This window comes from Hypanus sabinus, chromosome 8 (genome assembly GCF_030144855.1).
Source record: "Hypanus sabinus isolate sHypSab1 chromosome 8, sHypSab1.hap1, whole genome shotgun sequence".
Lineage (NCBI taxonomy): Eukaryota > Metazoa > Chordata > Chondrichthyes > Myliobatiformes > Dasyatidae > Hypanus > Hypanus sabinus.
This window is the reverse complement of record NC_082713.1, coordinates 131876630-131903838: the sequence shown is the minus strand read 5'-3', so window position 1 is coordinate 131903838 and position 27209 is coordinate 131876630. Positions and strand designations below refer to the sequence as shown.

The 27209-nt window shown below is 41.9% G+C and overlaps 1 protein-coding gene across 2 annotated transcripts in view; it reads left to right on the top strand.

Moving 5' to 3' along the window:
• Positions 1–13418: 13418 nt before the first annotated feature.
• LOC132398430 (glucoside xylosyltransferase 1-like) overlaps positions 13419–27209 on the top strand; it is a 54279-nt gene continuing 40488 nt past the window's right edge. The window contains exon 1 of one of the 2 annotated variants that reach the window (XM_059977849.1): positions 13419–13765. In XM_059977849.1, coding sequence (XP_059833832.1) covers positions 13617–13765 — 149 coding nt within the window. In that variant the 5' untranslated portion in view covers positions 13419–13616. The remainder of the gene's footprint in view (positions 13766–27209) is intronic. The other variant, XM_059977850.1, reaches the window with a different exon arrangement.

Sequence of the window (27209 nt, the reverse complement as noted above, 5' to 3'; positions counted from 1 at the left end):
ACTCACATTTACAATATGTTAATATTCATTACCTTAAGAATATTCACTTCTGTCCTTGGCATGATTTTTGTGTTTTTGGCTGTGATATCATATGCAAAACATTACAACGCACACAAAATGCTGGAGGAACTGAGCAGGATGGGCAGTCACTCTGGAAGAGTAAACAGTCAACATTTTGGGCCGAGACCCTTCACTGGGACTGGAAAAAAAGGATGATGAATCAGAGTCTGAAGATGGAGGGAGGAGGGGAGGAAGATGGTAGGTAATAGGTGAAATCAGAAGTGGAGGAGGGGTGAAGTAGAGAGTTGGGAGGTCAACTGGTGAAAGAGATAAAAGGCTGGAGAAGGGTTTATCTGATAGGAGAGGATAGAGGCCATGGAAGGAAGGGAAGGTGGAGGAGCACTCTATCTCCTTCAAAGATTTACTTCCCAGCTCTTCACTTCATCCCTCCCCCCCCTCCTGATTTCACCTATCATCTACCACCTTATACTTCTTCTCCCCCTCCCCCCCACCTTCTTACTCGGACTTCTCATCTTTTTTTCCCAGTCCTAATGAAGGGACCTGGCCCAAAACATCAACTGTTTGCAATTTTCCATAGATTCTGCCTGGCCTTCTGAACTCCTCCAGCATTTTGTGTGTGTTACTTGGATTTCCAGCATCTTCAGATTTTCTCATGTTTGGGATGTGCAAAACATTATGTATTCTGGTGCCTTTCCCCCCCCCCCCCTCCTTTCCAGTCCTGAAAAAGGGTCTCAGCCCAAAATGTCGACAGTTTATTAATTTCTACAGATGCTCCTTGGATCGCTGAGTTCCTCCAGCTTTTTTTGTGTATTGCCATGGATTTCCAGCATGTGCATACTGTTTTGTGATTATGCTGAATATTTTAACCATTATTCTCTATTAGAACTTCCTCTGCTTGTGCACCTGAGGGACCCACATTAATTTTCAGCCATTTCATTTATATATGTGTAACACTTTGTGAAAGGTTTTGCTGCCAGTGTAATAGTCTTTCTGTGAAAGCAGTGTTTGGGTTATGGTTAGAGATAACGGGTGCTTTGGAATGTGAGCCGTCTAATGACGGGAGGGTGTTTTCGTGCTGTGTGCCTGGTCTGGGTCTTTTGTTTGGCGGGAGCTGAAGAGAGAAGACACCAGAATGGAGCCATGAGCTGACGAAGGCCGGGGAGATCGAAGGAGGATCAGTGAAGGGGAAACCATGAGCTCCAACTTGTGCACATTAGACTGCTTCATTTAAATGGCCCCTTTTCTCTTTTTTGCTTTTCCTTCACTAACCCTGTAGTCAAATTAAAAATTATAAAGCTAAATCGTTTAATTGTTTGCAGTGTACTGTCTGTTATCCTGTGGTACTGATTTGTAACAGGGTAACAAATCACGCAACATCCACACAAATGGAGGTTGCAGGGTGGACTCACCTCTCAATCTCACCCATTTGGCAGGGCCAAAGATTGTCTTCCCTAGACTTAAGCGGCCAACAGAACCTGAGGGTTCCGTATGTAGGATGTGTAATATTTCTTGAAGAATAATAGAATAGTATTGACATTATAGTATCAATGAAGATAGCACCAAATCATTTCAGTACTGTAATATCATTCATGGCAATGCTATTCTAGTGTTAACATTTTCCTCTCCTTAGGGAAAATTTATTTGACTAAATACAGTCAAATAAAGAGAATGAAGATAGAAAAAAATAGATAGGCAGTCTAAAGCATACAGTATGTGGGTCCCTTTGAGAGATTTGCAGAGGCAATCTTAAAGGAGAATATGGCTGTGACATTAAATATTTACAAATGTTCACAATTAATGACACAATAAACATGTCAGTGGGTATAAGCAGGTGGGAGAAATTGAAATTAAATTTTTTTTAAGTAATGAATATTTATTCCTTTCTCCACTACCACTGCTTAACCAACTAAAATTCTCCAGCAGATAGTTTGTTGCTCCAGATTCCAGTACGTACCTACAGACTCTTGTGTTTATATAAAAGAAACCTGGATTCATTCCTGACCTTGAGTGTTGTTTGTGTGAGATACAGGGAAAGAAGGTGAAGGGGAGTGAGACTAATGGGAATGCTTCCTTGGGAATCAGTATGGATCGCCTTCTGTGTTGTTACAAGATCAAATCCATTGTTGTTCTAGACCAGGGGTCAGCAACCTTTACCACTGAAAGAGCCACTTGGACCCGTTTCCCACAGAAAAGAAAACACTGGGAGCCGCAAAACCCGTTTGACATTTAAAATGAAATAACACTGCATACAAAGTTTTTTTTGCCTTTATGCTATGTATAAACAAACTATAATGTGTTGCATTTATGAAATTGATGAACTCGTGCAGAGAAAACGAAATTACATTTCTGCACGCAACAAAAACATTTTGAACTCCGAAAAAAAGACGTTGGGTAGAAGGTTACTTTTAAGTAAAATACTCAACGTCTATTTGAGTCCTTCTTGTATTTATGAAAAACGCCAAACTTAAATTTGCCGCCAGCAGCAAACCAAAAATAACGTCAGCCAGCTGTCAACCTGAAAAATAAAAGGACTATTTCACTGAACAATGAAAACATATGAATATACGTAAAATAATAAGCAATTAAAATATTTATCATACTTGGTCAGGTTGACTCACACCTGACAATGCAGTCGTATTCAGTAGGGATGGATCGATGCTTAAGGGAGTGACCGGGAAGGATAATGTGTTTTTTTCCTCTCTGAACTCACACAAGCGTTTCCCAAACGATGTTTGCATTGCGATGATTGCAGAATGTAAATACTCCGAATTTATCATGTTGTGACCTTGTTTGAACTCTCTCAAATTGGGGAAGTGAGACAATGTGCCTTTCTGTAAATCTCTGGCAAGCACTGTCAACTTGCGCTCGAATGCCAAAACATCCTCCAACATGTGCAGGGCTGTATGTCCTTACCCCGTTGAAGAGCTGTGTTCAGCGTGTTCAGGTGCGCTCTCATGTCTACCATGAAGTGTAGCTTTTCCAGCCACTCTGGCTGTTCCAGCTCAGGAAAGGTGAGCCCTTTGCTGCCCAGGAAAGTTTTCACTTCTTCCAGACACGCGACAAAGCGTTTCAGCACCTCCCCTCTGGACAGCCAGCGATTAAAAACACGTTGCAGCGGTGTGCTACACGCAGTCAGTAAACTGCAGTCAAAGATAGCTTTATTCGAACTAAACAGCCTTGCTTTTAAGCCTCCCTCAACCCGCCCCCCCATGGGCGTGGATGCTGCAAAAGACACGTACTCACAAACCCCCGTAGGCTATCTCCCTTAGCCTGAACGCTGGCTAAATGTGAGCTGGTTCCAATGTCGCCACAACTTCTTATTTAGATTGTACAAGATCACCATAATCTTCAAATTTAGAATTACATTTCAAAAACTAACAAACTAACATAAAATACATTTTAATTAAATACTGACCAATTATTTCCCAAAGCAACAGGGAGCCGCAGCACAGACGTAAAAGAGCCACATGCGGCTCCGGAGCCGCGGGTTGCCGACCCCCGTTCTAGACAGACTGAGTTCTCACTATGATTTGGGGCAACTGCTTTTAGAAATCAGAAGGGTTCTTGAGAGGGACCATAGCAGTAACTCTCCTAGTAACAGACAGTACTACGTCCTGGGTAGCGTGACGCTGTTACAGATTGTGCCTTCGGAGTTTGGAGTTCAGTTCCAGCGTCCTCTGTATGGACTCTCTGTTCATCCTCCCTGTGGAATGCACGGGTCTCCCCAGGTGCTCCAGTTTCCTCCCACTGGAGGTGTTCCGGGTAGGTTAATTGGTCATTGTAAATTGCTCCTTGATATGGTTGGGGTTAAACAGGTGTTATGAACTGTAACGTTTTAGAAATGAACCAGCAGCAATAGATTACACATGGAGTCTGGTTTTGATGATAAAACTACTATCTTTATTAGTAACTACTTATAATATAGTAGCTTAAACCAAGATAGACAGAAGTAATATAGCACCCAAACTATATTGAGCTTGGGGGGAGGGGAACAAGGCTTAAGAGTCTTGAGATGGTAAAGTCAGGAAGTTCAATAATCCACAAAATAAATGATGGAGAGAGATATTTCCAATCCAGGTTGTAATGGAGAGAAAAGGTAAGTGAGAAGTATTCCACTGGTTCCACGCTGGAAACAGGTTAACAGTCGCCATTGACCTTGTCTGTCGTATCGTTCCAAATTATCACCAAAAACGACCTGTCACAGGGATATAGTCTTCGAGTGGTTACCAGGCAAGGGTTAACACATGAGTGGTCCCACAGGATATTCCAAAATCCACTCCTATGGATTATACAAAGTGACAGTCACTTTTCTGTTGTGCACTGCGTGCCTTGTGGGCATGGGAGAGTTCCAAGCCCCAGCTGCAACAAGCTGAAGCTACCAGCTTTCCCAGACTCTCTCTCTCTCTCTCGTATATGTTTAATTTCACAGCAGCCTGTGACTGATATCATAGTCCCGCCTCACTCAGGCGCTTAAAGTGACAGTCCACAGTAAACGAAACCTGTGGGTTCGTAACACGGGGTTGTCAAGGGTTGCTGGGGTGGCATGGCTTGAAAGGCCAGAAGGGCCTCCTCTGTGCTGTATCTCTAAATAAAAGTAAATAAACAATATAGAGATACCTCTGTACTTTTCTCCTTCAAGATGGGATCTCCAGGGACATGCTTCTCTTCCCAGCTGTGATCAATGAGGTTGTGGATTTGACATTGAAACTGCTCGTGGTACGTTTGTGACCATCAGCAATGGGTACTGCCTGCTGCTGAGGCCTTGTGATTTTTCGGTTGGCATTTGGTTTTTACAATTTTTTTGGACAGCTCTGGCAAGAAGAGACTGAATAGGCTGCTTGGGGATGGACTCGTGTGTGCTCAACACTGAGGAGGGAGTTATAGTTGAGGACATCCTTGAAGCATTCCTTCCAGTTGGCATTGACTGTCTCTTGCCCTTGAAATTCGCTTCCTTTGTATGGTCTCAGTGGGTTTGGGCCAAGGATCTCCCTGCACATCATGGCAGTTAGCAGGTTGTAGAGGCTCCTAGATGCTTTCCACCTACCCTAGGACTCATCTGCACCTCTTTCCTCCTGGGCCTTGATCTTACACATCACCTGTGGAGCTGTTTTTCTTCAACCTTGACAAATGGTGAATCCAGCAAAGCCTTCTGTTTGTGGTACGTTAGCTCCCAGATCTCCCGGTTACTTTCATCATACCAGTGCTGATTCTTTTTGGTGGACTTGATGGCTAATAATTTTGGATTTCTGGCCAGTACATATGCTGTGGAGAATGCAACTCCTGTTAACTGGGAATTAACAAATAGTCTGTCAGGACCTGTCTAAGAACTACCCTTTCTTTTTGCTGAGCTCTTTTGGCATTTTGAAGATGAATATCTCGTATAAAGCCACTCTAGCTCTTAGCTGTGACCATATGCCCTTCAAGCACCTTCTGTAGTTCTTTTTCCCTCATGCCTTTGGTTGATGATTCTGGAACAAGTTAATAGTACGTGAGATTTAAATGAATCTCTGATTGACCAAAGGGATCCTATTTTTGACTTTACTAGCTTCACCTTTACAGACCATTGTCAAATCACTTGTTGAGAAAGCAACTGCTACTCCTTGACCTTGTCAATCTCTGACTTTATTGGTGTTACATTTACTAGGCAGTGTACCTTAACAACTGAACCTTTCATCACAAGCTCACATCGTGGCTGGTAATCGAGATGGTGCATATGCCAGTATTGTTAGTTTATTTTGTTGCACTTCAGTATAAATTTACAATTAACAAATGTCAGGAATAACTTTTGTAATCTTGCTGTTGTTCCACACTCAGTGGCCACTTTATTAGATACACCTATACATGTGCTTAATACAAATATCTCACCAGCCAATTGTATGACAGCAACTTGATGCATAAAAGCATGTAGACGTGGTCAAGAGGTTCAGTTGCCATTCATATCAAACATTGGAATGGGAAAGAAATGTGAACTAAATGACTTTGACTGTGGAATGATTGTTGGTGTCAGATGGGGCAGTTTGAGTATCTCAGAAACGGCTGATCTCGTAGGATTTTTATGCTCATAGTCTCTAATGTTTACAGAGAATACTGCCAAAAAATACATCCAGTGAGCAGCAGTTCTGTGGGCAAAAATACCCTGCTAATCAAGGGTCTAAGGAGAATGGCCAGATTGGTTCAAGCTGATGTAAGTAACTCAAGTAACTGTGCATTATAACAGTGGTGTAAAGAAGAGAATCTCTGTTTCCACAACACATCAAGCCTCGAGGTACTGTAAATGGGCTACAGCAGCGGAAGACCACAAATATATTGGTCATTGTCAATTTGATATGTCTGTCAGATTTTGTCCTGGGCCTGTTGATCAATTTCTATTGCAAACCACCAGTACAGAGATCTTTGGGCAGAGCTCGGAAAAAGTGACGCAATGGACTTTTAACATCATAAACCAGTGAGTTGTTTGTTATGTCTCCCCTCTCACTGTGAAACGGAGACACCTCTTTCTCCCTTATTAAGGAGAGACAGAGAGCCTGTGGTATGTCGAATATTGGGTGAACGTGTAGTCTTTGGAGTACTGCAAGTCTGTGTCTTTGCTGTTGTATTTGCTGCGTGCTTGAGTGCTTGGTGTTGGGTGTGGATGCTTTCTTCATGCTGGTGGAGGAGGGTTATTGTTGTTTGCTGCTGCTTACGTGTGGGGGGGGGGAGCTGGGAGGCCTTGGGATTCTAACATTTAACTGTCGTTCATTCTTTGGGGCACTCCTCTTTTCATGGATGGTTGCTAAGAAAAAGCATTTCAGGATGTATATTGTATCCATTTCTCTTACATTAAATGTACCTTTGAAATGAGTGTCAAATTTCTGACATCCATACACTACTGCTGATAGTTCTGCTTCTGTTATGGCATATCTTCTTTCTACAAATGTGAATGTTTTTGAGGCAAATGCTAGAGTTGCTCCCAGCCTTTCATAAAAACTTTTACCAAGAACAAGAAAGTTTCTTGCCTACTCCAATAAGAAAGGCATTAAGATTTTAACTTTTAAAGATTCATGGGTTATCACGCGTTATGTTGTAAATCAATTTATTGGTTCATTAAAAACTCAAGTTCAAGTTCAGTTTATTGTCATTCGACTGTACACATGTACACCGCCAAACAAAACCACATTCCTCTGGACCAAAATACACAACACAGTGCATATTACCCACACACACAACAAATAAAGTAACATTGCTACAAATAGATTAACAAATAATAAGTTGCATTTACAACACGATCTTAAAAGTACAATTGAAAGTTTAATGCTACTGGCGCTTCATGCATGAGAAGACCTGAGTGGTGGCAGGGAGTTCAGTTGTCTTAACGCAGCAGTAATTCCTGCCTGATAGTAGGGGGTCAAAGTAAGGGAGGAATCATTAATAATACTCAGGTCCTTACATACACAGCACTCCTGATAAAGATCTCTGGGTGGAGTAGGTGCCTCTAAGCAATGAGAATTGTCCTATTTAATACATACAGTAGTACAAATACACGTTGAACCTGTAAGGTGCATGTGTTGAATAGATCAGTGAAGTAATGATCATAAAGTTGTTTCACTTTTTGACACAGGCTTTTTCTTTGACTTCAGTTTCTTGAGACAATTCAGGTATAAAACTAATCAAGAGCTCTTGATTACTTGCTGATCCCTCAACCACAGTGAAGCAGCTATCAAAAGATAGGATTTTGATCAGGTGGATAATTGGGTAGAGGAATGGCGAATGGCATTCAATTCAGAGAAGTGTGAATTATTGCATCTTGGGAAGCCCAACCTAGTGAATGGTTGAGGCCTGGGGATTGTTGTAGAACAGAGAGACCTGGGAGTACAAATAAATGGTTCCCTGAAAGTTAAACAAGGCAGTGAAGATGGCATTGACACATTGGCCTTCATCAGTCAGGGAATCGGGTTAGGACATTATGATGCAGTTGTACAAGACATTGTTTAGAGCTCTTGTCACCCAGATTTTTCAAAGAGTAAAGTCATTAAGGTGGAATGAGTGCAAAGACAGTTTATGAAATTGTTGCCTGGACTTGCTGGCCTGAGTTATAGGAAGAGATTGGGACAGCTATGACATTATTCCTTGGAGCACATAGGTATCAGGTAATCTTGAGAGACCATGGATTTGTGCTTTGTAAAGTTTCCAGGGTGCAGGCCTGGGCCGGGTTGTATGGGAGACCAGCAGTTGCCCATGCTGCAAGTCTCCCCCTCTCCATACCACTAACATTGTCCAAGGGAAGGGCACTAGGACTCAAGCAACTTGGCACCGGTGTCGTCGCAGAGCAATGTAGTGGTGACCTTATTGAGGTGTACAAAATCATGAGGAGCATAGATTAGGTAAATGCATGGAGTCTTTTCTCAATAGGTTTCAACAGGTATATTTGGTATCAGAGAGGTATATACAATATACATCCTGAAATTCTTTTTCTGTGCGAACATCCACTAAAACAGAGGAGTGCCCTGAAAAGTGAATGACAGTTAAACATTAGAACCCCAAAGCCTCCCCAGATCCCCCCTCCCGCACACAAACAGCAGCAAGGCAACACCCCACCCCCACCAACAAAAAAGTATCAGCACCCTCCACCGAGCACTCAAGCATCCAGCAAAGCATCAGTAAAGACACAGACTTGCAGAACTCCAAAGACTATTCGTTCACCCGGTATTCAACATACCACAGGCTCACTCTCTCTCCCTAATAAGGGAAAAAGAGGTGTCCCCGTTTCTCAGTGAGAGGGGAGACATACAAACAACTCGCTGATTTATGATGTTGTAAGTCTGTTGTGTCGCTTTTTCTAAGCTCTGTGCCCAGAGACTTTGTCCCAGAAAGGCACAGCTCTTTGGAAACACAACCCGCCCCCCCCCCCCCCCTCCACGGCAGCTAACCTGCTGCTCCCGATGTTCTGTGTTCTCCCACGACGCTTCAATCACGGGCAGCGGCCTAGAATCAGCACGTCTTCAGAGCCACAAAATTCCGGAACCCTGAAGGCACGCTAGTCTTCCAGGCCACGTCTTTGGGATATCAAAAAGTGGCCAGTCATGAAGCCCTGAGAGCTGGTCCCTTTCCCGCAGAGAACAAAAGTGAGAGTGTAACTCTAGGTCAGGGTCTTTAAAAGAACCTTGGAAAGGAAGAAAAGAGATATCAAAGATAACAATAGAGCTGTTTCCAAAGATGCAAGCAAAGGAGTCGCCGTTTAGCACCATCTTGACTTCACTCCACCCCTTCGAATCAAATACTAGAGAGCATAGATTTAAGCTGGGAGGGGAAAGACTTAAAAGGAACCTGAGGGGTAGCTTTCTCATGCAGGGGCAGTGCAAATATGGAATGGGCCACAGAGGAAATGGTTGAGGCAGTTACAATAACAATATTTAAAAGGCGTATGAATAGGAAAGGGTTAAAATGAAATGCGGGCAGATGGGACAAGGTTAGATGGGAATCTTAGTTGGCATGGTTGGTTAAGCTGAAAGGCTTGTTTTTCTGTGCCTTATTAATCTATGACTACCCTATATACTCTGTTTTGAAAGGTCTGTCAGTGTCCCATCATTCCATTCCTATCTCAGCTCTCCCTCCTCTCTATCTGATCAATAATCAACTTATACCATAGGTAAACTCTCCTTGATTAAACAAGTGAATGTGCCCCCACTTCATCTCTGGCCTTTACTCATGGGTTCTTCGTATGTCTTGTATAGGTAACTCCTTCTGCTAAGATCACTTCAGTAACATGACTTAAGTAACATGCCTGTCTAATCTGTCTGAAAGTATCAATACCAGGTTTTCCAATTTCCTTATCTGTATACACCCAGCATGGCATGTTTATCTCATCTGTCCAGAGGATGTAGTTACACCTCATCCCGAACCTCAGCCTTGAGAGATTACCAGTTAAAGTGTATAATTTAAAGGATGCTGTTTATTAATGTTCCATCATACAGCATGGAAATAAGCATCAGGCTGTACCATTCTGGTCCTTTCCAAGTACTTGTGTAAAAGTGTAACTTAAACACTGTAATTGTATCTGTCTCGACCACCTCGTATCGCAGCTCGTACCAGGTAATCACTAACCTCTGTGTGAAAAACTTAACCCTCACATCTTTAAATTCTTCTCTTCTTACCTTAACTAGTTATAGACTCCCCTGGGATGAGGAGGAACTAATTAATGCATGAGGTGTTTTTAGATTTTCAGGTTTTTACAGGAAATTGGTGAGAACAGTTACAGCTCATGGAATTGAGATTTAATGTATTAGCTGTACTGAGAGTTGGTTAACAGATAGAAAACACAAATATGACTCTGTTTGTCAGGCTGTTGTTACACAATAGGATAATAATAATAAGTACTTTATTGATCCCAAGTGGGAAATTATTTTGTTACAGCAGCAACATTTAAAAACATTTAGCAATAATAATAAATATATTAACCAATAATTCATCAGTCCAGTACCAGAGGGCATGGATTGAGAATAAGAGGTCAGTTATTTAAAACAGAATTGAGGAAGAGCTTCTTCTCCCAGAGAGTTGTGGAGGTGTGGGATGTACTGCCTCGGAAGACGGTGGAGGCCAATTCTCTGGATGCTTTCAAGAAGGAGCTAGATAGATATCTGATGGATAGGGGAATCAAGGGATATGGGGACAAAGTAGGAACTGGGTATTGATAGTGAATGATCAGCCATGATCTCAGAGTGGCGGTGCAGACTCGAGGGGCCGAATGGTCTACTTCTGCACCTATTGTCCATTGTCTATAATAAAGTACAAAATAATAATGTATGAAATAATAAAACAGACTAATCTGATTTATATTTCTTCGATACAAATCTGAGTTTTGTCACTTGCAGAAGTCCTCGGATGAGTCAAGGGTGGTTGGGTGTATCAGAGATGGGCAGGAGTCAGAGTACATTAGACTGAAGGACAAGTTTGTGGAATGGTGTGGGAGGAATCACCTGCTCCTGAATGTGGCCAAAACCAGGGAGATGGAGATTAATTTTAGGAAGAATGGGACTGTGACGAGATCTGTAAACATTCTGGGGGAAGAAGTTGCGGTGTTGGAGGAGTACAAATACTTGGGTGTTCACCTCGACAACAGACTTGACTGGAAAACCAACAGCAAGGCTGTTTGCAAGTAGGAGATGAGCAGACTCTCTAAGGAAGCTGAGATCCTTCAATGTGTGCAGCAGGATGTTGGAGATCTTTTTACCAGACTGTTGTAGTGGCTTCCTTGCAGCTTTATGTCGGGGGAGCGGCATTCGTGCTGGTGATGCAAAAAGACTAAATAAACTGATCAAAAAGGCTGGATCCATCCTTGGCTACAACCCAGACTCTTTTGAGTTAGTACTGGAGAGGAGGTCACTATTAAAGAGCTACTTATCAAACAGGTCGTTTCCATGTTCCTCAGACTACCAAGTTTGATGAATAATTTATATTACACTACAGTTCAGCATCTAAACAAAAATGAATTATAAGTAGATTGGAGTATTCATTAAAATAATATTTGCTGGTCCAGAGAACATGTATGCTCGTCCAATCCTGAGTGTATTGGACAACCAGAATTCTACCATAGCGATCAGGATTTGAGGGGATACGGACAAACTTTTATTTTCTTTAACAAAGGTTTTTGACTGTGAACTACAGTAGATGGAATAACTTCTGGAAAAAATGTGAGGTTGCAACCCAAGTGATGCACCATCAATAACTCACTCTGAGACGTAAAGGCGAGATATCGGCTTTTATTGACTGGTAGAAGGAACAAGCAGTGAGTGACCATCATACTACATCCTGGAGACTGAGAGGCCGGGTTCAGTCCTTGATCGCCTTTATACAGGGGTCTGTGGGAGGAGCCACAGGAGCAGTCAGCAGGGGGCGTGTCCAGACAGGTATATGTAGTTCACCACACCAAGTAGAAAAACAGAAATGCTGTGCATTTTTTTTAATGATGAGAGATTTAAAACGGGTGGAAACGTAGATAAAAAGAAAAAAACTTTAAAATGGATAGAAAAGATTTAGAATATTATAGGTCAAATATACAAACATAGGAAATCTACAGCACAATACATGTCCTTTGGCCCACAAAGCTGTGCCGAACATGTCCTTCCCTTCGAACTACCTAGGGTTACCCATAGCCCTCTATTTTTTTAAGCTCCATGTACCTATCAGGAGTCTCTTAAAAGACCCTATCGTTTCCATCTCCACCACTGCCACTGGCAGCCCATTCCACACACTCACCACTGTGTAAAAAACATATCTCTGACATCTCCTCTGTATCTACCTCCAAGTACCTTAAAACTGTGCCCTCTCATGCTAGCCATTTCAGCCCTGGGAAAAAGCCTCTGACTATCCACACGATCAATGCCTTTCATTATCTTGTACACCTCTATACGGTCACCTCTCATCCTCCATCGCTTCAAGGAGAAAAGGCTGAGTCCACTCAATCTATTCTCATAAGACATGTTCCCAATCCAGGCAACATCCTTGTAAACCTCCTTTGCACCCTTTCTATGGTTTCCACATCCTTCCTGTAGTGAGGCAACCAGTGTTGAACGCAGTACTCCAAGTGGGGTCTGACCAGGGTCCTATATAGCTGCAACATTACCTCTTGGCTCTTAACCTCAATCCGACGTTTGATGAAGGCCAATCCACTGTATGCCTTCTTAACCACAAAGTCAACCTGCGTAGCAGCTTTGAGTGTCCTATGGACTCGGACTCCAAGATCCTTCTGATCCTCCACACTGCCAAGAGTCTTACCATTAATGCTACAGTCTGCCATCAAATTTGACCTACCAAAATGAACCCCCTCACACTTTGCTGGGTTGAACTCCATCTGCCACTTCTCAGCTCAGTTTTGCATCCTATCAATGTCCCACTGTAACCTCTGACAGCCTTCCACACTATCCACAACGCCCCCAACCTTAGTGTCATTAGCAAATCTACTAACCCAAATGTCAGTAAATATGACCTTCTTAGATGGGCATCTGGACCTGATGGACCATTGCTGAATGGCATGAGGGTATGGGAAGCAGTCAAAGGGACCTGACTGTCCTTGTGCACAAGTCACTTAGAGCTAATTCATAACAGTGAAACTTCTTCCTATCTTTTACATAGCAAAACCCTTCTTCAGGTGTGCTAGTGTATGCTATAATAAATGCAAAGTTTTTTAGGAGTGTAACGAAAACAATAGAAAATGTTGCAAATAATCAGCAATGCAGACAGCACTTATGGAGAGAGAAAAACGACTTTTCAGGTCAATAACGCTGCACTGTGGACTTTAATGTGTAATATTCTTCAATTTCTTTTGGAACTGCATTGATCGAGCCAAAGAGCGCGCGCAGAAGCTGTCCAGTTGCCAGGCAACCAGTCAGCCGCGGCTCCTCCACGAAGAAAAGGCCAATAAGGTCGGCAACGATTGGACGCGCGCGATTGCATCATCGTGACTGACGGAAAGAAAAGTTCCGCGGGGAAGAATGAGGGCGGGGCTGCCGTATAACCTTTCCTTTAATAAAAGTTTTTGCCAGGGATGAAAGTAAGAGCCCGTGGCACCTTTCCAACGGTGCGACTGTTCTAGTTGGATTGCAAGCGTCGAGCCCAGCGGCATGAGGCGCTACGTGCGGGCCGTGCTGCTGTGTTTGGTCTTCGCCCTCATCCTCGTCCTTTATGTTTTCAACGAAATCGCAGGAGCGGAAGAGGGCGTTCGCGGACAGCCCGCTTGGAATCGGAGAAATGGAGGGCGCGAAGCAAGCAGGTAAAGTGGAGGTCGGTGTTTAAATGGGTGGGGGAGGGTATTGATGTGGGGGGGGGGGTTGGGTCGCGGGGGGGTGGGGGAGGCCGAAACCGCGCGGGGGCGTTGTTAAAACCCGCGGTCATTGCGCACCCGCTGCTGTGAGCGCCCCCTGACGCTCTGGAGGTGTAATACCGTCTCTGGGCAATTTGTGCGGTTGGGTGGCTTGATTGGAATGGACGCTTGCAGGCGGGAAGTGTTGCAATGGCATAAGACAAATCGAGCAGGACTTGCAAAGTAAATGATAGAACTCTTGAGGATTGAAATATAATTTTACCCCGTTTGTATTTCCCTCAGCTTGCACTTAAGTGATTATGTTCCTTTTTGTGCATTTTGTCACCTGTGCATAAAGTTAATGTAAATCATGATTGTCATATTTGTAATTGATAAACACTAGAGATACTGGAGGAGTTCAGCAAGCATCTATGGAGGGAATAAATAGTTGAACCTGCACAAGTGGTAAAAATTAATACAATTATAAAGAAGAAGTAATTACCATTTATTTATATGGGAAAAATTTGTGAGCGTTCCACATCCAAAAAAAACCTACCAAATCATGCCAAATAACACATAAAGCCTAAAATAACAGTAACATATAGTAAAAGCAGGAATGTTATAAATACACAGCCTGTGTAAAGTAGAAATGCTTTACTGCAATCATTGCAGTGCAGTACTGTCCACCGTAACACTCTCGGCAGAAACATTCGGCGCATGCGCACTGGCAGCACTCTCGGCAGAAGCGCTCTCCATAAACTTTAACCTCCCAAGCTGACAAATGAAACCAAATACGAAATCATACCAAATAGCGCATAAAAATACACAGCCTATATAAAGTAGAAATAAATGTAATTTCACTTACTGGAATCGGGAAGACAGTGAGCACACTGATGATGGTGTGTTAGGCTGAGTTGTCGGAGGTTGGGGTGGTGGGAGGTAGAGGAGACTGGGGTGTCATCTCATCGTCGTCTGTTTCTATCAGGGCAGGCAGGTCACCTTCTTCTATGTCTGCTTGCCTTGATGTCGAAGGTCGAGGTTCGTCGTCTGCTGTGGCTGATGTGGAAGGCTTGAAAAACGACAGTATGCTTGACTGCTTAGCCTCGTGCATTTTTCTATCATACAGTTCTTTGTAAGCATTCAAAACATCCTGCAAACCTGCCCTAAACCTACATACCCTTTCAAAATTAAAGTCATGCTTTTCTGCAGTCATTGCAGCGAAAATCCCACGCAATTGCTTCATGTTCAGTTCCTGGACGACTTCACTTTTGTGCTGTTCGCTACTGCGTTCGGTTTTGATTGTTATCCTTTCCTCTACCAATTGCATCAGCTCTTCATCTGTCAGTTCTTGGTCATAGGATGCCAAAACCTTTTTAACATAATCTTCGTCAACCCACAAACCCAGCCTCCTTAGCCAAACTCACTATTGCTGTATTTATTGTTGATGGTTCAAAGCCTTTAAAATCGTTCACTGCTTCAGGATATAGTTTCCTCCAAGAGCCATTTCTCATCGAGACTGTTGGCCTATGGAGAGCATCTCCAATGTTGGCGATTGCCAGTTTTTTTTTATTGTACTCTTTCCCGATCTCTTGCAAAGATGCTTAGGAATTGCCCTCTCTGTCAGTGGCACTTACAATAAAACACATCACATTTTGCGTATAGTAAGCCTTGATTGTGGCTATTAGGCCTTGGTCACATGGCTGCCGCACTGATGTCGTATTTGGCGGTAAGAACACGAATGATACTGCCATACTTGGTAATGCCAGGTGAATGAGCAGCACAATTATCGACAATCACAAGACACTTATTATGGAGATTATTTTCTCTACAGTATTTTTCAACAAAGGGACTAACGTATCCACTCATGTACTCAGAAAAAAGCACTTTGGTATTCCAACTACTTGGATGTGAACGGAACACAATGGGAAGTGTTTTCTTATCAACACCTTTAAGTGCCCTTGGATTTTCTGAATGGTACACTAGTAGAGGCTTAGGGACAGCATCACCAGTGGTGTTAATAAAAGGCGTTAGGGTAAACCCGTCCTTTGATGCCTTGTGCCCCTTAGCCTGCCTTTCTTCTATCAAAATAAATGTCTTGCTTGGCAATTTTTTCCAATAAATTGCAGATTCGTCACAGTTAAACACTTGCTTATATGAATAACCATCTTCTGTAATTATTTTCTTCAGTTCTGCTGGGAACTTTTTGGCAGCTTCTGTATCAGCCGAAGCACTCTCTCCAGTAAACTTTAAACTATGAAGCTGCCCTCGCCCCAGAAGCCAATCAAACCACCCATGACTGCCTTTAAATTCCACTTTCTCAACACTTTCATCACCATCGTCCAGTGCTTTCTGTTGCAGCTTATTAAAAAGACTGACTGATTTCTCCTTAAGTATAAGATAACAACGGAACATCATGCTTTGTACACCCATCAATCCGCTCAAGCAATATACTTTCCATTTTATCCATTATTGGATGTCGACTAAGAGAGACCACTTTGCTACGAGCAGAACCAACAGTAACATCGGCAGCTTTCAAAATTCTTTCTCTCTACGTATAAATAGTGCGAATGGTGGACGCAGGCAAATTCAACGCACGGACAATGTCCTTACTTCGTTGACCACAATTGAAATGCTTAATTATGTCTAGTTTTACGTTAAGTGTAACACCCTTATGAGCTCTTTTAGACTTTTCCAATACAGGTACCTTAGAACTCATCTTGCTAAAGGATGCAAAATAAATCGACATACAGTAAAGCACAGATGCTCACAGGCATGTGTTTAAGTAATGGCGGCTAAATGCGGTTCTGGGGAGGAGCTTGGCTGCTTTTTTCGCGCGCTGCCTTTCTTCGTAACAGTGAAAACACCTGTGAAAAAAAGGTAACTAATGTAGGTCTTTCGTAACAGCGAGTTGACGTAAAGTGAATGTTCGAAAAACGGGGTACACCTGTATCTTATGGTCTTGTGTTGAGTTGGCAGTTTCCCTGTCACTAACTGTTCAGTTTTCTTCTGTTCTATCAACTCTTAATAAAACAATCGTAAAGGAACAAGTTTTGTGCCTCATTCTTAATTTCTAAAACAACCTTGGATTTAAACATAGAATCCAGAAAGTGGTGTAGTCAGTGACAGGATATTCTGGAGTTTAAGAGAGTTTGTTACACTTGAAAACAAAAGGTGGGAATTTTTAGTATGCATCGTAAGGGTTAACAACTGACTGTTACTTCGTTGTCTGAGGGGGAAAAAAGTTCTGGCTTTGAATGTCGAATGGAAATCAGGATCATTGAGGACTGTTATGTTGCTATTTAAAAAGAAAAACAACTGTGAAAATATTGGTTGCAATCTATTTGCTCCTAGCCTATTTTTTTGCAATCTATTTTGGATGCACAGTGATCTCTTTTCGGTACCTGGTGAAAATACTGGTTCTACAATCTGTTTCGTTGTTATCTATGTGGTTGCGATCTCTTTAGTTACAATTTACAGTCGGCCCTCCTTATCCGCGAATTCCGCATCTGCGAATTCAACCAACCGCGAATCACGAAAGTGCGAATCTTCCAGCACTTGTTCGATCATGTACAGACTTTTTTTTTCTTGTCATTATTCCCTAAGCAATGCAGTATAACAACTATTTTACATAGCATTTACATTATATTAGGTATTATAAGTAATCTAGAGATGATTTAAAGTATACGGGAGGATGTGCGTGGGTTATCATGGATCGGGATCGAAAAAAAATCGCAAGTTCTCTTACTAAGTAAGTCAGAACAGGTGCATCCGGTATTATTTAGCGTCAGTTAGTCAAAAGTTTGTCTTGGTATATAGTATATATTTTACCTTTCTATGCATATGTAACACTTAAGAACGTATGCTTCGGTGTCAGGCTCGGGAGCGGAATTTCCCAAATTCGATCTAGTGACAGATTGCTCCGGAGTGCGCTCTCCACCTTGCCGGGTTGATGTGGAGGATCAAAAACCCAAAACCCAATAATTAATCCACTGCGTTGCTTAGTAATAATTGTAGTTTTCATCGGGGCAGAGCCTTTCTCACTTTGTCCTTTAAAATTGTTCCGATCCTTAACCGACATAGCCTAATGCTTTTCCAATGACCAGTGGTGTTTCACCTCTTTCCGATCGCTTTATTATTTCCACTTTATTTTCAGTGGTGATCGTGATTATTTTTGTGAACAGAAACATTGCGGATTCAGGGCTCTACTGTCAGGTCCTAATGTCCACTGCACTGAATAAGGTCCACTAAATAAGGTCTGGGGTTCTGCAGGGTCCAAAGGTCCACTGCATTAAGCCAGGTTGAATAAGGTAGTTGAGCATCTGCAAATTTTGGTATCTGCGAGGGGTCCCGGAACCAATCCCTCACGGATAAGGAGTGTCGACTGTATTAATATTTTGAGATTGCAGTCAAAGTGATAAAAATACGTTCGAATTGGAACAATGGCCAAAGTCATGAAACTTACTAAGAACTCTTACCTGAATAAAACATCTATCTCAGTTGGATAAAATTAATGAAAAGTTTGGATGATATTTACCAAGAAAGTTAAGCTTATTAAGAACAAGAAGGTATGTATTGGGTTCAATGAAATGGTTTGTACTGATTTAGAGAAAAGACTCCATAGTTGGTTTGATCGAATATGTGAGCAATTGAAAGAGTTCAGAATCAGGTTTATTTTCACTGGCATGTGTCATGAAATTTGTTAACTTAGCAGCAGTTCAATGCAATACATAATATAGAAGACATTAAAGACAGTATATGTATATTGAATAGCTTAAAAATTGTGCAAAAGCAGAAATAATTTTTTTTTAAAGTGAGGTAGTATTCACGGGTTCAATGTCCATTTAGAAATCTGATGGCAGATGGGAAGAAACTGTTCCTGAATTGATGAGTGTGTGCTTTCAGGCTTTTGTACCTCCTACCTCATGGTAGCAATGAGAAAAGGGCATGCCTTGGGTGCTGGAGGTCCTTAATAATGGATGCTGCCATTCTGAAACACCACTGCTTGAAGATGTCCTGGGTACTTTGTAGGCTAGTACCCAAGGTGGAGCTAACTAAATAAATAAATAAAACTGCAGATTCTTCTGGTCCTTCGTAGTAGTCCCCCAACCCAGACAGTAATGCAGCCTGCCAGAATGCTCTCCATGGTACATCTACAGAAGTTTGAGTGTTTCCGTTGACATACCAAATCTTTTCAAACTCCAAATGAAGTGTAGTTGCTATCCTGCCTTCTTTCTAGCTGCATTGATATGTTAGGACCAAGTTAGACCCTCAGAGATTTTGACATCCAGGAACTTGAAACTGCTCACACTCTCCACTTCAGATCCATTTGAAAATTGGTATGTGTTCCTTCATCTTACCCTTCCAGAAGTCCTGAATCAGCTCTTTCGTCTTACTGATGTTGAGTGCCAGGTTGTTGCTGCGACACCACTCCACAAGTTGGCATATCTCCCTTCTTTATGCCCTCTCGTCCCCATCCGAAATTCTACCAACAATGCTTGTATCATCAGCAAATTTATAGATGGTATTTGAGCTATGCCTAGCCACACAGTCATGGGTATATAGAGAGTAGAGCATTGGGCTAAGCACACCCCCCTGAGGTGCACCAGTGTTGATCATCAATGAGGAGGAGATATCACCAATCCGCATAGACTGTGATCTTCTTGTTAGGAAGTCGAGGATCCAATTGCAGAGGAAGGTACAGAGGCCCAGGTTCTGCAACTTCTCAATCAGGATTGTGGGAATGGTGTTAAATGCTGAGCTATAGTTGATGAACAGCATCCTGACATAGGTGTTGGTATTGTCCAGGTGTTTTGAGGCCATGTGAAGAGCCACTGAGATTGTGTCTGCTGTTGATCTTTTGAGGTGATAGGCAAATTGCAGTGGGTCCAGGTCCTTGCTGAGGCAGGAGTTCAGTCTTGTCGTGACCAACCTCTCAGAGCATTTCATCATTAGAGATGTGAGTGCTACTGGCCAATAGTCATTAAGGCAGCTCACATTATTATTCTTAGGCACTGGTATAATTGTTGCCTTTTAGAAGCAAATGGGAACTTCTGCCTGTAGCAGAGAGAGATTGAAAATGTCCTTTGATCATTTCATATGTAACCTATATACCACAAGTTTTTCTGCCTCTGAATTTTCAGAGGTAATGATTCTAAGTGTGTGATTTAGAAGCAATGGTGGGGGGGATTGTTGGATCCGATTGTTTAATTGTCATTTTATTTGTAGTTTAACAGTTAATCATCTGTTCCTATTTAAGTAGTCTCTATATGCATAACAGTTTACTATGCCTCTACTGGCTATACAAAATATAATTTTGTAAGGTTTGTACTGCATTAACTGAATTAAGTGTTTTTCTCATTAACTTGTACTGCAGTATTGACTAAGTACAGTACTTTGTAATTGGATTATTATTAGCTCTAGACCAGAATGGAATTTTTCTTATCTCTTTTGGGTATAAAATAAGTTGCTTTGTGTTAGGCATTATTTTTTATTTTTGAATCTTAGCTTCCCCTGGCACTACATGTTCAGTTTTCTTCTGTTCTATCAACTCTTAGTAAAACGACCATGATGCAACAGCCACAGTCCTGATTTCTAAAGAACCTTGGATTTAAACATCAGAATCCATCAGCAGAAACTGCATTAAACTTGAAAGCTGGTGGGATGGGAACTCTATTCTCAGAATCAGATTTAATACTCTGTTTCTTATAACTCACCCACTTGCTGCACATGGACTCTCACTCCTCCTCCTAGACAGACTAAGAACAGAGTAAATATTTGTTGTCCTGCCAAAACTGCACTGCATGTACATTCAGTACCTCATAGTCTTCTGCTGCTGTAGCCCACTTGCTTCAAGGTTCAATGTGTTGTGCATTCAGAGATGCTCTTCACACCACTGTTGTCACATGTGGTTATTTGAGTTACTCTTGCCTTCCTGTCAGCTTGAACCAATTTGTCCATTCTCCTCTAACCTCTCTCGTTAGCAAGGCATTTTTGCCCACAGAACTGCTGCTCACTGGATTTTTTTTTTCCTCACCATTCTCTGTAAACTCTAGAGACTTGTGTGTGAAAATACCAGTAAAGCAGTAGTTTCTGACATATTCAGACCACCTGTCTGGGACCAACAATCAAAGTCACTTGGATCACATTTCTTCCTCATTCTGACATTTGGTCTGGGCAATAACTGAGCCTCTTGACTATGTCTGCATGCTTTTATGCATTGGGTTGCTGCCACATAATTGACTGGTTAGGTATTTTGCATTGATGAGCATGTGTACAGGTATACCTAATAAAGTGGCCAATGAGCGTAATAGGCACTGCAGTACCTGTATATATTTATGTCTTGCCCAATTTAATACGAATTATGGTTTTGAGAGCAGTGGTGAATACTGCTAATGGTTGTCTAATTCAAGTATTTTTTTCTTCAAGCAACTTGCAGATTATTTAGTGATTCTCAACAATGATTCAAATAAGTAATTATTTTGTTGTTTACCTCAATGTACTTAAAACCTATAGAGATCCTCCCATCAATCATTGTCTACTTAATTAGTCATTGCAAATAGTCCCAAGCAAGAGATGCAGTGTGGGCAACAAAGGAATCTTGTTTTCCTTTGTGTTGGGCCAATGAAGCTACTGGTAAATTTGTCACCTGAGAATTAATGAAATTTGAAATAATAGTTGCCCACAAACCCAGCACAACCATCAGAATGCTGGTCTCAATATCAAAAGATCCAACAGCCCTCATGGAGAGAGCTAATGTAATATACCAAATCCATTGTGGAGACTGCCCCAAACATGATATAGAACAGACAGGGAGGAAACTATCCATGAGACTACATGAACATCAGCTTGCCTTAAGAAGACAAGATCCTCCGTCACTCACCTCAGTATTAAAGACCAAGGAGGACACAAGTTTGTCCGGAAAACTACAAAAATCCTGGCAGAAGCACAAAATGAAATCAGGAGAGTGGTTCTTAATGGAAGGCTATTAACAAGCATATTGAACTGGACACAATTTACAAACCTATGGGTCTGCAGGATGGGGGCCAAGGGGTAAACCATGGACACCCAAGAAACTAATGCTCATAATGACCTATAACCAGGGAAACAGGCAAGTGGAGATCACTCAGCTATCCAGTTGGCCGGGTTCCAGTGGAGACTTGCAGCCAGCACAATCACCAACCATTCAGAAGGATGGTTTGGACCAAAATAAATTGTTGGTGTGCCAGACTTGATCTTTGTGAAGGGCAAGTGGTCTTACCTGATAGAGATTGACAATTATGCATGGGACAACATGATAGCTGTTGACATTGCTATTGACATTTTTTCTGTGTGAATGTTGTGTGAAGACAGAAGCATTATAGTTGTAGTTTCCTTGTATTGTTGTGAAAGGTTGCTGTTAAAACATTAAAGTAATTTATTCTATTGATGAAAGAAACATTGACACAATATATGAATGTATTTTCAAGTTTCTCATTTTCATCCATTAATTTCTACTTAATCCAGTTTTTTTACTGTGAAGTTATTGCAGAGGAACAAAAAAGTTTTGTTTTTAATAAGGGGTTATGGGGAGCTATTTGTCAGGTGGAGTTCAAGTTATTTATGTTACCTGTGAGAAAGTTAACTAACAACTGATGGTTATGCACATAAAATATTTGACACATAAAATACTTGGGAAAAAGTACATAGAGAATTGTTTATTGAGTTTTTCAAGTAATTTATAAATGCATTGGTATTTATTAGTTCATTAAAATGTTTTCAGATTTATGTAATGTATTTGAGGGTGCCCAAACTAAAATACACAATGGTAGGGAGTTTTCATTACCCAATTGTCTCCACGTGTACATCACTAATGATGCGGAAGGAGTTTTATCATCACTAGTCAGGTTGACGTGCCAAGTTTTGGAACTGCTTTATTATTATTACATGTACTGAGATACAGTGAAAAGTTGCTGTTTGCAGCCATCCAGGGAATTGGTCTCCGTACATAAGTACATCGGGCAAAAATAAGGAAAATGGAATGAAGAATACTGTGCTACAGTACAGACGCATAAATAAAGTACAAGGGGCACAGTGAGGTAGATTGAAAAATCAGGAGTTTGTCTTTTAGTACCTACTGAGAGGTCTACTCGAGAACTTGGTAACAGCAGGAATGACGCTATCCTTGAGCCTCGTGGTACGTGCTCATAAGCCTTTGTACTATATCTTCTGCCTATGGAAAACAGGAGAAGAGAGAATGCCCAGGGTTGGAAGGGGTCCTTGATTGTGTTGGCTACTTTCTGGAGACAGCAAGAAGTGTGAAGGAGAGACTGGCTTGAATGATGGACCAGACTTCATTCACAATTTTGTGGACTTGGTTAGAGCAGTTGCTGTACTAAGCTAGGATGCATTTTCACGTGCCATTGTAAAAGTTGTGAGAGTCATCAGGAATTACTTGACCTTCTGATGAACTAGTGTCATTGATGTGCTTTTTTGGCCATAGTATCCACATGTCTGGACCAGGGCAACAAATTGTTCATGATATTTGCACCTTGGAACTTGTAGCTCTCAACCATCTCTACCTCTGTACCATTGATACAGATAGGGATGTGTATTTTACCCCACTCCCTAAAATCAATGACTAGCTTCTTTGCTGAAATTTACAGAAATGCTGCTAGGCTCTCTATCTCCTCTTTGTACTCTGTCTCAAAGTTGTTTGATATCCAGCTCACAACTGTGGTGTCATGTGCAAACTTGTAAATGGAAGTACAGCAGACTTTGGTCAGAGTCATGAGTGTTTAGGAAGAGGCTGAGGGTGTGCCTTGAGGGACACTAGTGTTGAGGATAATCTTGGAGGTACTGTTGCCAACCCTTGCTCTTTGCAGTCTGTTGGTCAAGACATTAAGTTGCAGTCTTAGCTCATTGATGAGTTTGTATGGAATTATGACAGTAAATAGGAGACAGAAGAAACTGCAGATGTTGGAATCTGGAGCAGAAACTATAAAATGCTGGAGGAACTCAGCAGCTCAGGTAGCATCTGTAGAGGGAAATGGACAGTTGATGTTTTGGGTTTCAACTAGATTCAGAGAGGGGAGATAGGATAAAAAGATGAATGGAAGGAGAGAGCAAATACTAACAAAGCAATAGGTGGTTCCAGGTGAGAAGGGGTAATAGGAAGTTGGAGGGGAGAGTGGAAATAGTGACAGAAGGTGGAAGGTGATGGGTAAATGTGATAAAGGTTAAAGATAGAATCTGATAGAGGAAAGTGGAGCGGGGAGTCAAATGACGGAGGCAGGAAGGCAGATGGGAACAGAGGGGGCAGGGGAAATCGGTGGGAGGAGTGTGAGTGATGGGCAGGTGTATTGGGTGGAGGAGGAGAAAGGACTGAGGTGAGTGCATGGTCTTGGGTGTAGGAAGAACTGGTTGGATCAAGAGGATCAAGAGGACAGAGAAAAGAGATCGATAGAATGAACAGTTTGTCCGGATTTGGAGAATTCAAAGTTTATGCCATTGTGTTACAGATTAGCCAGGTGGAATTTGAGGTGTTGTTCCTCTGATTTGTGTTTAGCTCCCAGACAGTGTGGGAATGGAGCAAAGAATTAGAATGTCTCAAAGCCGGGAGCTCAGGGCAGCCAAAGCAGACAGTGTGCATCTGGGCTAACTGGTGTAGAGAAGGCCACGTTAGGAGAACTTGATGCAATAAATGAAGCTGAGGGACCTGCATGTGGACACCTGTCTCACCTGGAACGGCTGCAGAGGGACCTCATTGCCAAGTGAGGTTAAGCACAAACTAGGAGAATAGGTCCTCCTACTCTGCCTGGATATTCCCTGTGCCCCTTTCCTCCTAGTCCACCCCGTTCTTGCTATGCTCACCCCAACCTCCATCACTATCTTTTACTTCCTCCCCCTCTTCTTCCTACCCAACTTTCCATTGCTCACACTTGGTCCCATGCTTCATCTTTCTCTCTGATAAGATTTCATCATCAGCCCTTTGTTGCCTCCACCTCCCAGCTCTGTCACTATTCCCTTATCCCCTCTTCCATTTGCCTATCACTCCTTCTCATCTAGATTCTCCTATTGCTTGCTAGCTCTTTCTCCACCCTTTCAGCTTTTTATACTGGATATCTCCCTTTTATCTTTCAGTCCAGATGAGGGACCTCTACATAGTGTTGACCCCCGATTTTTCTCAACAGGTGCTTTCTCCCCAAGTTCTTTCAGCATCCAGCAATAGGAATCTGACATCAGTGCCTTTGTTATCCAGATGAGTGTAGGGCCAGGGATGTGGCATTGGCTGTGTATCTGTTTCAGTGGTTAGCAAATTGGGTTAAGAAAGTATAAGAGGCTGGAACTGATGTGTGCAATGACCAGTCTCTCATAGCACTTCATGATAATGCATGTCAGATACACTGGATAGTGGTAGTCACGGAGGCAGTTCCCTTATTTTTCATCATCAAAATGATACTGGTCTTCTCAAAGCAAATAAAAACTTCAAATTTAGATTAAGGAAGAGTTAAATATGTTTGGAAATTTTATATTTGTATTTGATGACAATTAGTTTACAGCCATTTGAAAGCAACTGTGAAATCAGATCCTCCTTTTCGTTAACTGCTAATTAAATTTGCCCATGACACTATATTGACTGGCCTAATCTCAAACAATAATGAGGTGGCCTACAGGGAAGAAGTCATCTCTTTGACACAGTGGTGTCAAGTAAACAATCTCTCCCACAGTGTCACAAAAATGAAGGAACTGGTTGTGAATTACAGGAAGAATGGAGATGGGATAACCCCTATTGATGTCAATGGATCTGGAGGTTGAGAGCGTAAATGGCTTTAAGATCCTTGGTGTCTACATCACTGGGGACCTCATGTGGTCTGTATGTACCAGCTGTGTGGTGAAAAAGCCACAGCAGCACCTCGTTCACCTCAGACATTTGAGGAAGTTTGGGATGGGCCCCAATTTCTGAGAACTCTCTACAGTAGCACAATTGAGAGCATCTTGACTGGCTGCATGGGAACTGTACCTCTTTTAATCGCAGGACTCTGCAGAGAGTGGTGCGGACAGCCCAGCATATCTGTAGTTGTGAACTTCCCATGGTTCAGAACATTTACCAAGACAGGTGTGAGAAAAGGGCCCACATGATCATTGAGGACTCAAGTCACCCCAACCACTATCTATTCTAGCTGCTACCACTTGGGAAACGGTGCCACAGCATAAGATCCAGGACCAACAGGCTCCGGGACAGTTTCTTCCACCAGGCCATCAGATTAATTAACTCGCGCTGATATGAGTGTATTTCTACGTTACATTGACTGTTCTATTTCATAGAAGTTACTATGATTGCACTTACACGGAGATGATTTTTACTCCTCATGTATGTGAAGGATGTAAGAAATAAAGTCAATTCATTCATTCATTAGGAATGTCATTTACTGAATTATTTAGAATTGGGTCAAAGGAACTGTTCTTGGTAACCTGCCTGTTTTTAGTCCTATCATTGAAACCATTCACACAGTTGTCTCAATGAAACATGTTAAATGGTTCATTAACAACTGCTTTCTGTTACTATAAATCGGGCTGACACAGGTAATAAATTATTAAGTGTTACTATTGAATCCTTAGTGTTGTGACCTGATATCAAAAGCTGTGCCATTCTGGAAATTGCTCCATCCAAAGCCAACCCGCATTATCTACCTTCCCAAAAGGGGTATAATTATTATTTTCAATCATATTCTTATTTTCTTACCCCTTTGTGAACTTGTATAATTTTGGAAGGCCTCCAGAGATTACAACCGTGGGAAAATGTTCTTCTAAATTAATTTCTAACTCTTGATACACTTGAGACAGGACTTCTTTCCTGTTTTTACCCACATTGCAATTATATGCTTCCTGCTCTTAAATCCTTTAACCTCTCATGATGGTTTGATTACTAAGGATGTTATCTTTTTCTTAATAAGGAATCCCCTCCAGCTACCACTTAGTCTTCCCCCCCATCTGTGTCTCCTGTTCTAATTAGTCATTATTCACATTTTAGCTGTACATCCTGGACTGTACATCCTTGTCCTCACAGTTTGACTTTATTACAAAGTGTTCTTCATTTCTTAGTTTGTGTTAAAAGTTAGCCTCAACATTCAAATGCAGTGGATTCTGGTTAATTGGGCCATCAGTTAATTGGGGCAGCTGATTATTTGGGATAACTCTTAAAGAACAAAATCCAATCTGGAAAATAGCCAGGATCCCTTTCATTTATTTAGGACACTATGCGGCTTGATTAGGAGACAGGAGATTAGTGCTGAACAGTTTCTAACAGTCGCATGAACCTGAGTCGCCGTTAGACGCTACACTGTGCTTTGAGCAAATAGTTTCTAAATAGCTCCAGTTGCGTGTGTTTGTGTTCAAAAAGCAGTGATATTTGTCACTGATAGTTGGTGAAAAATGA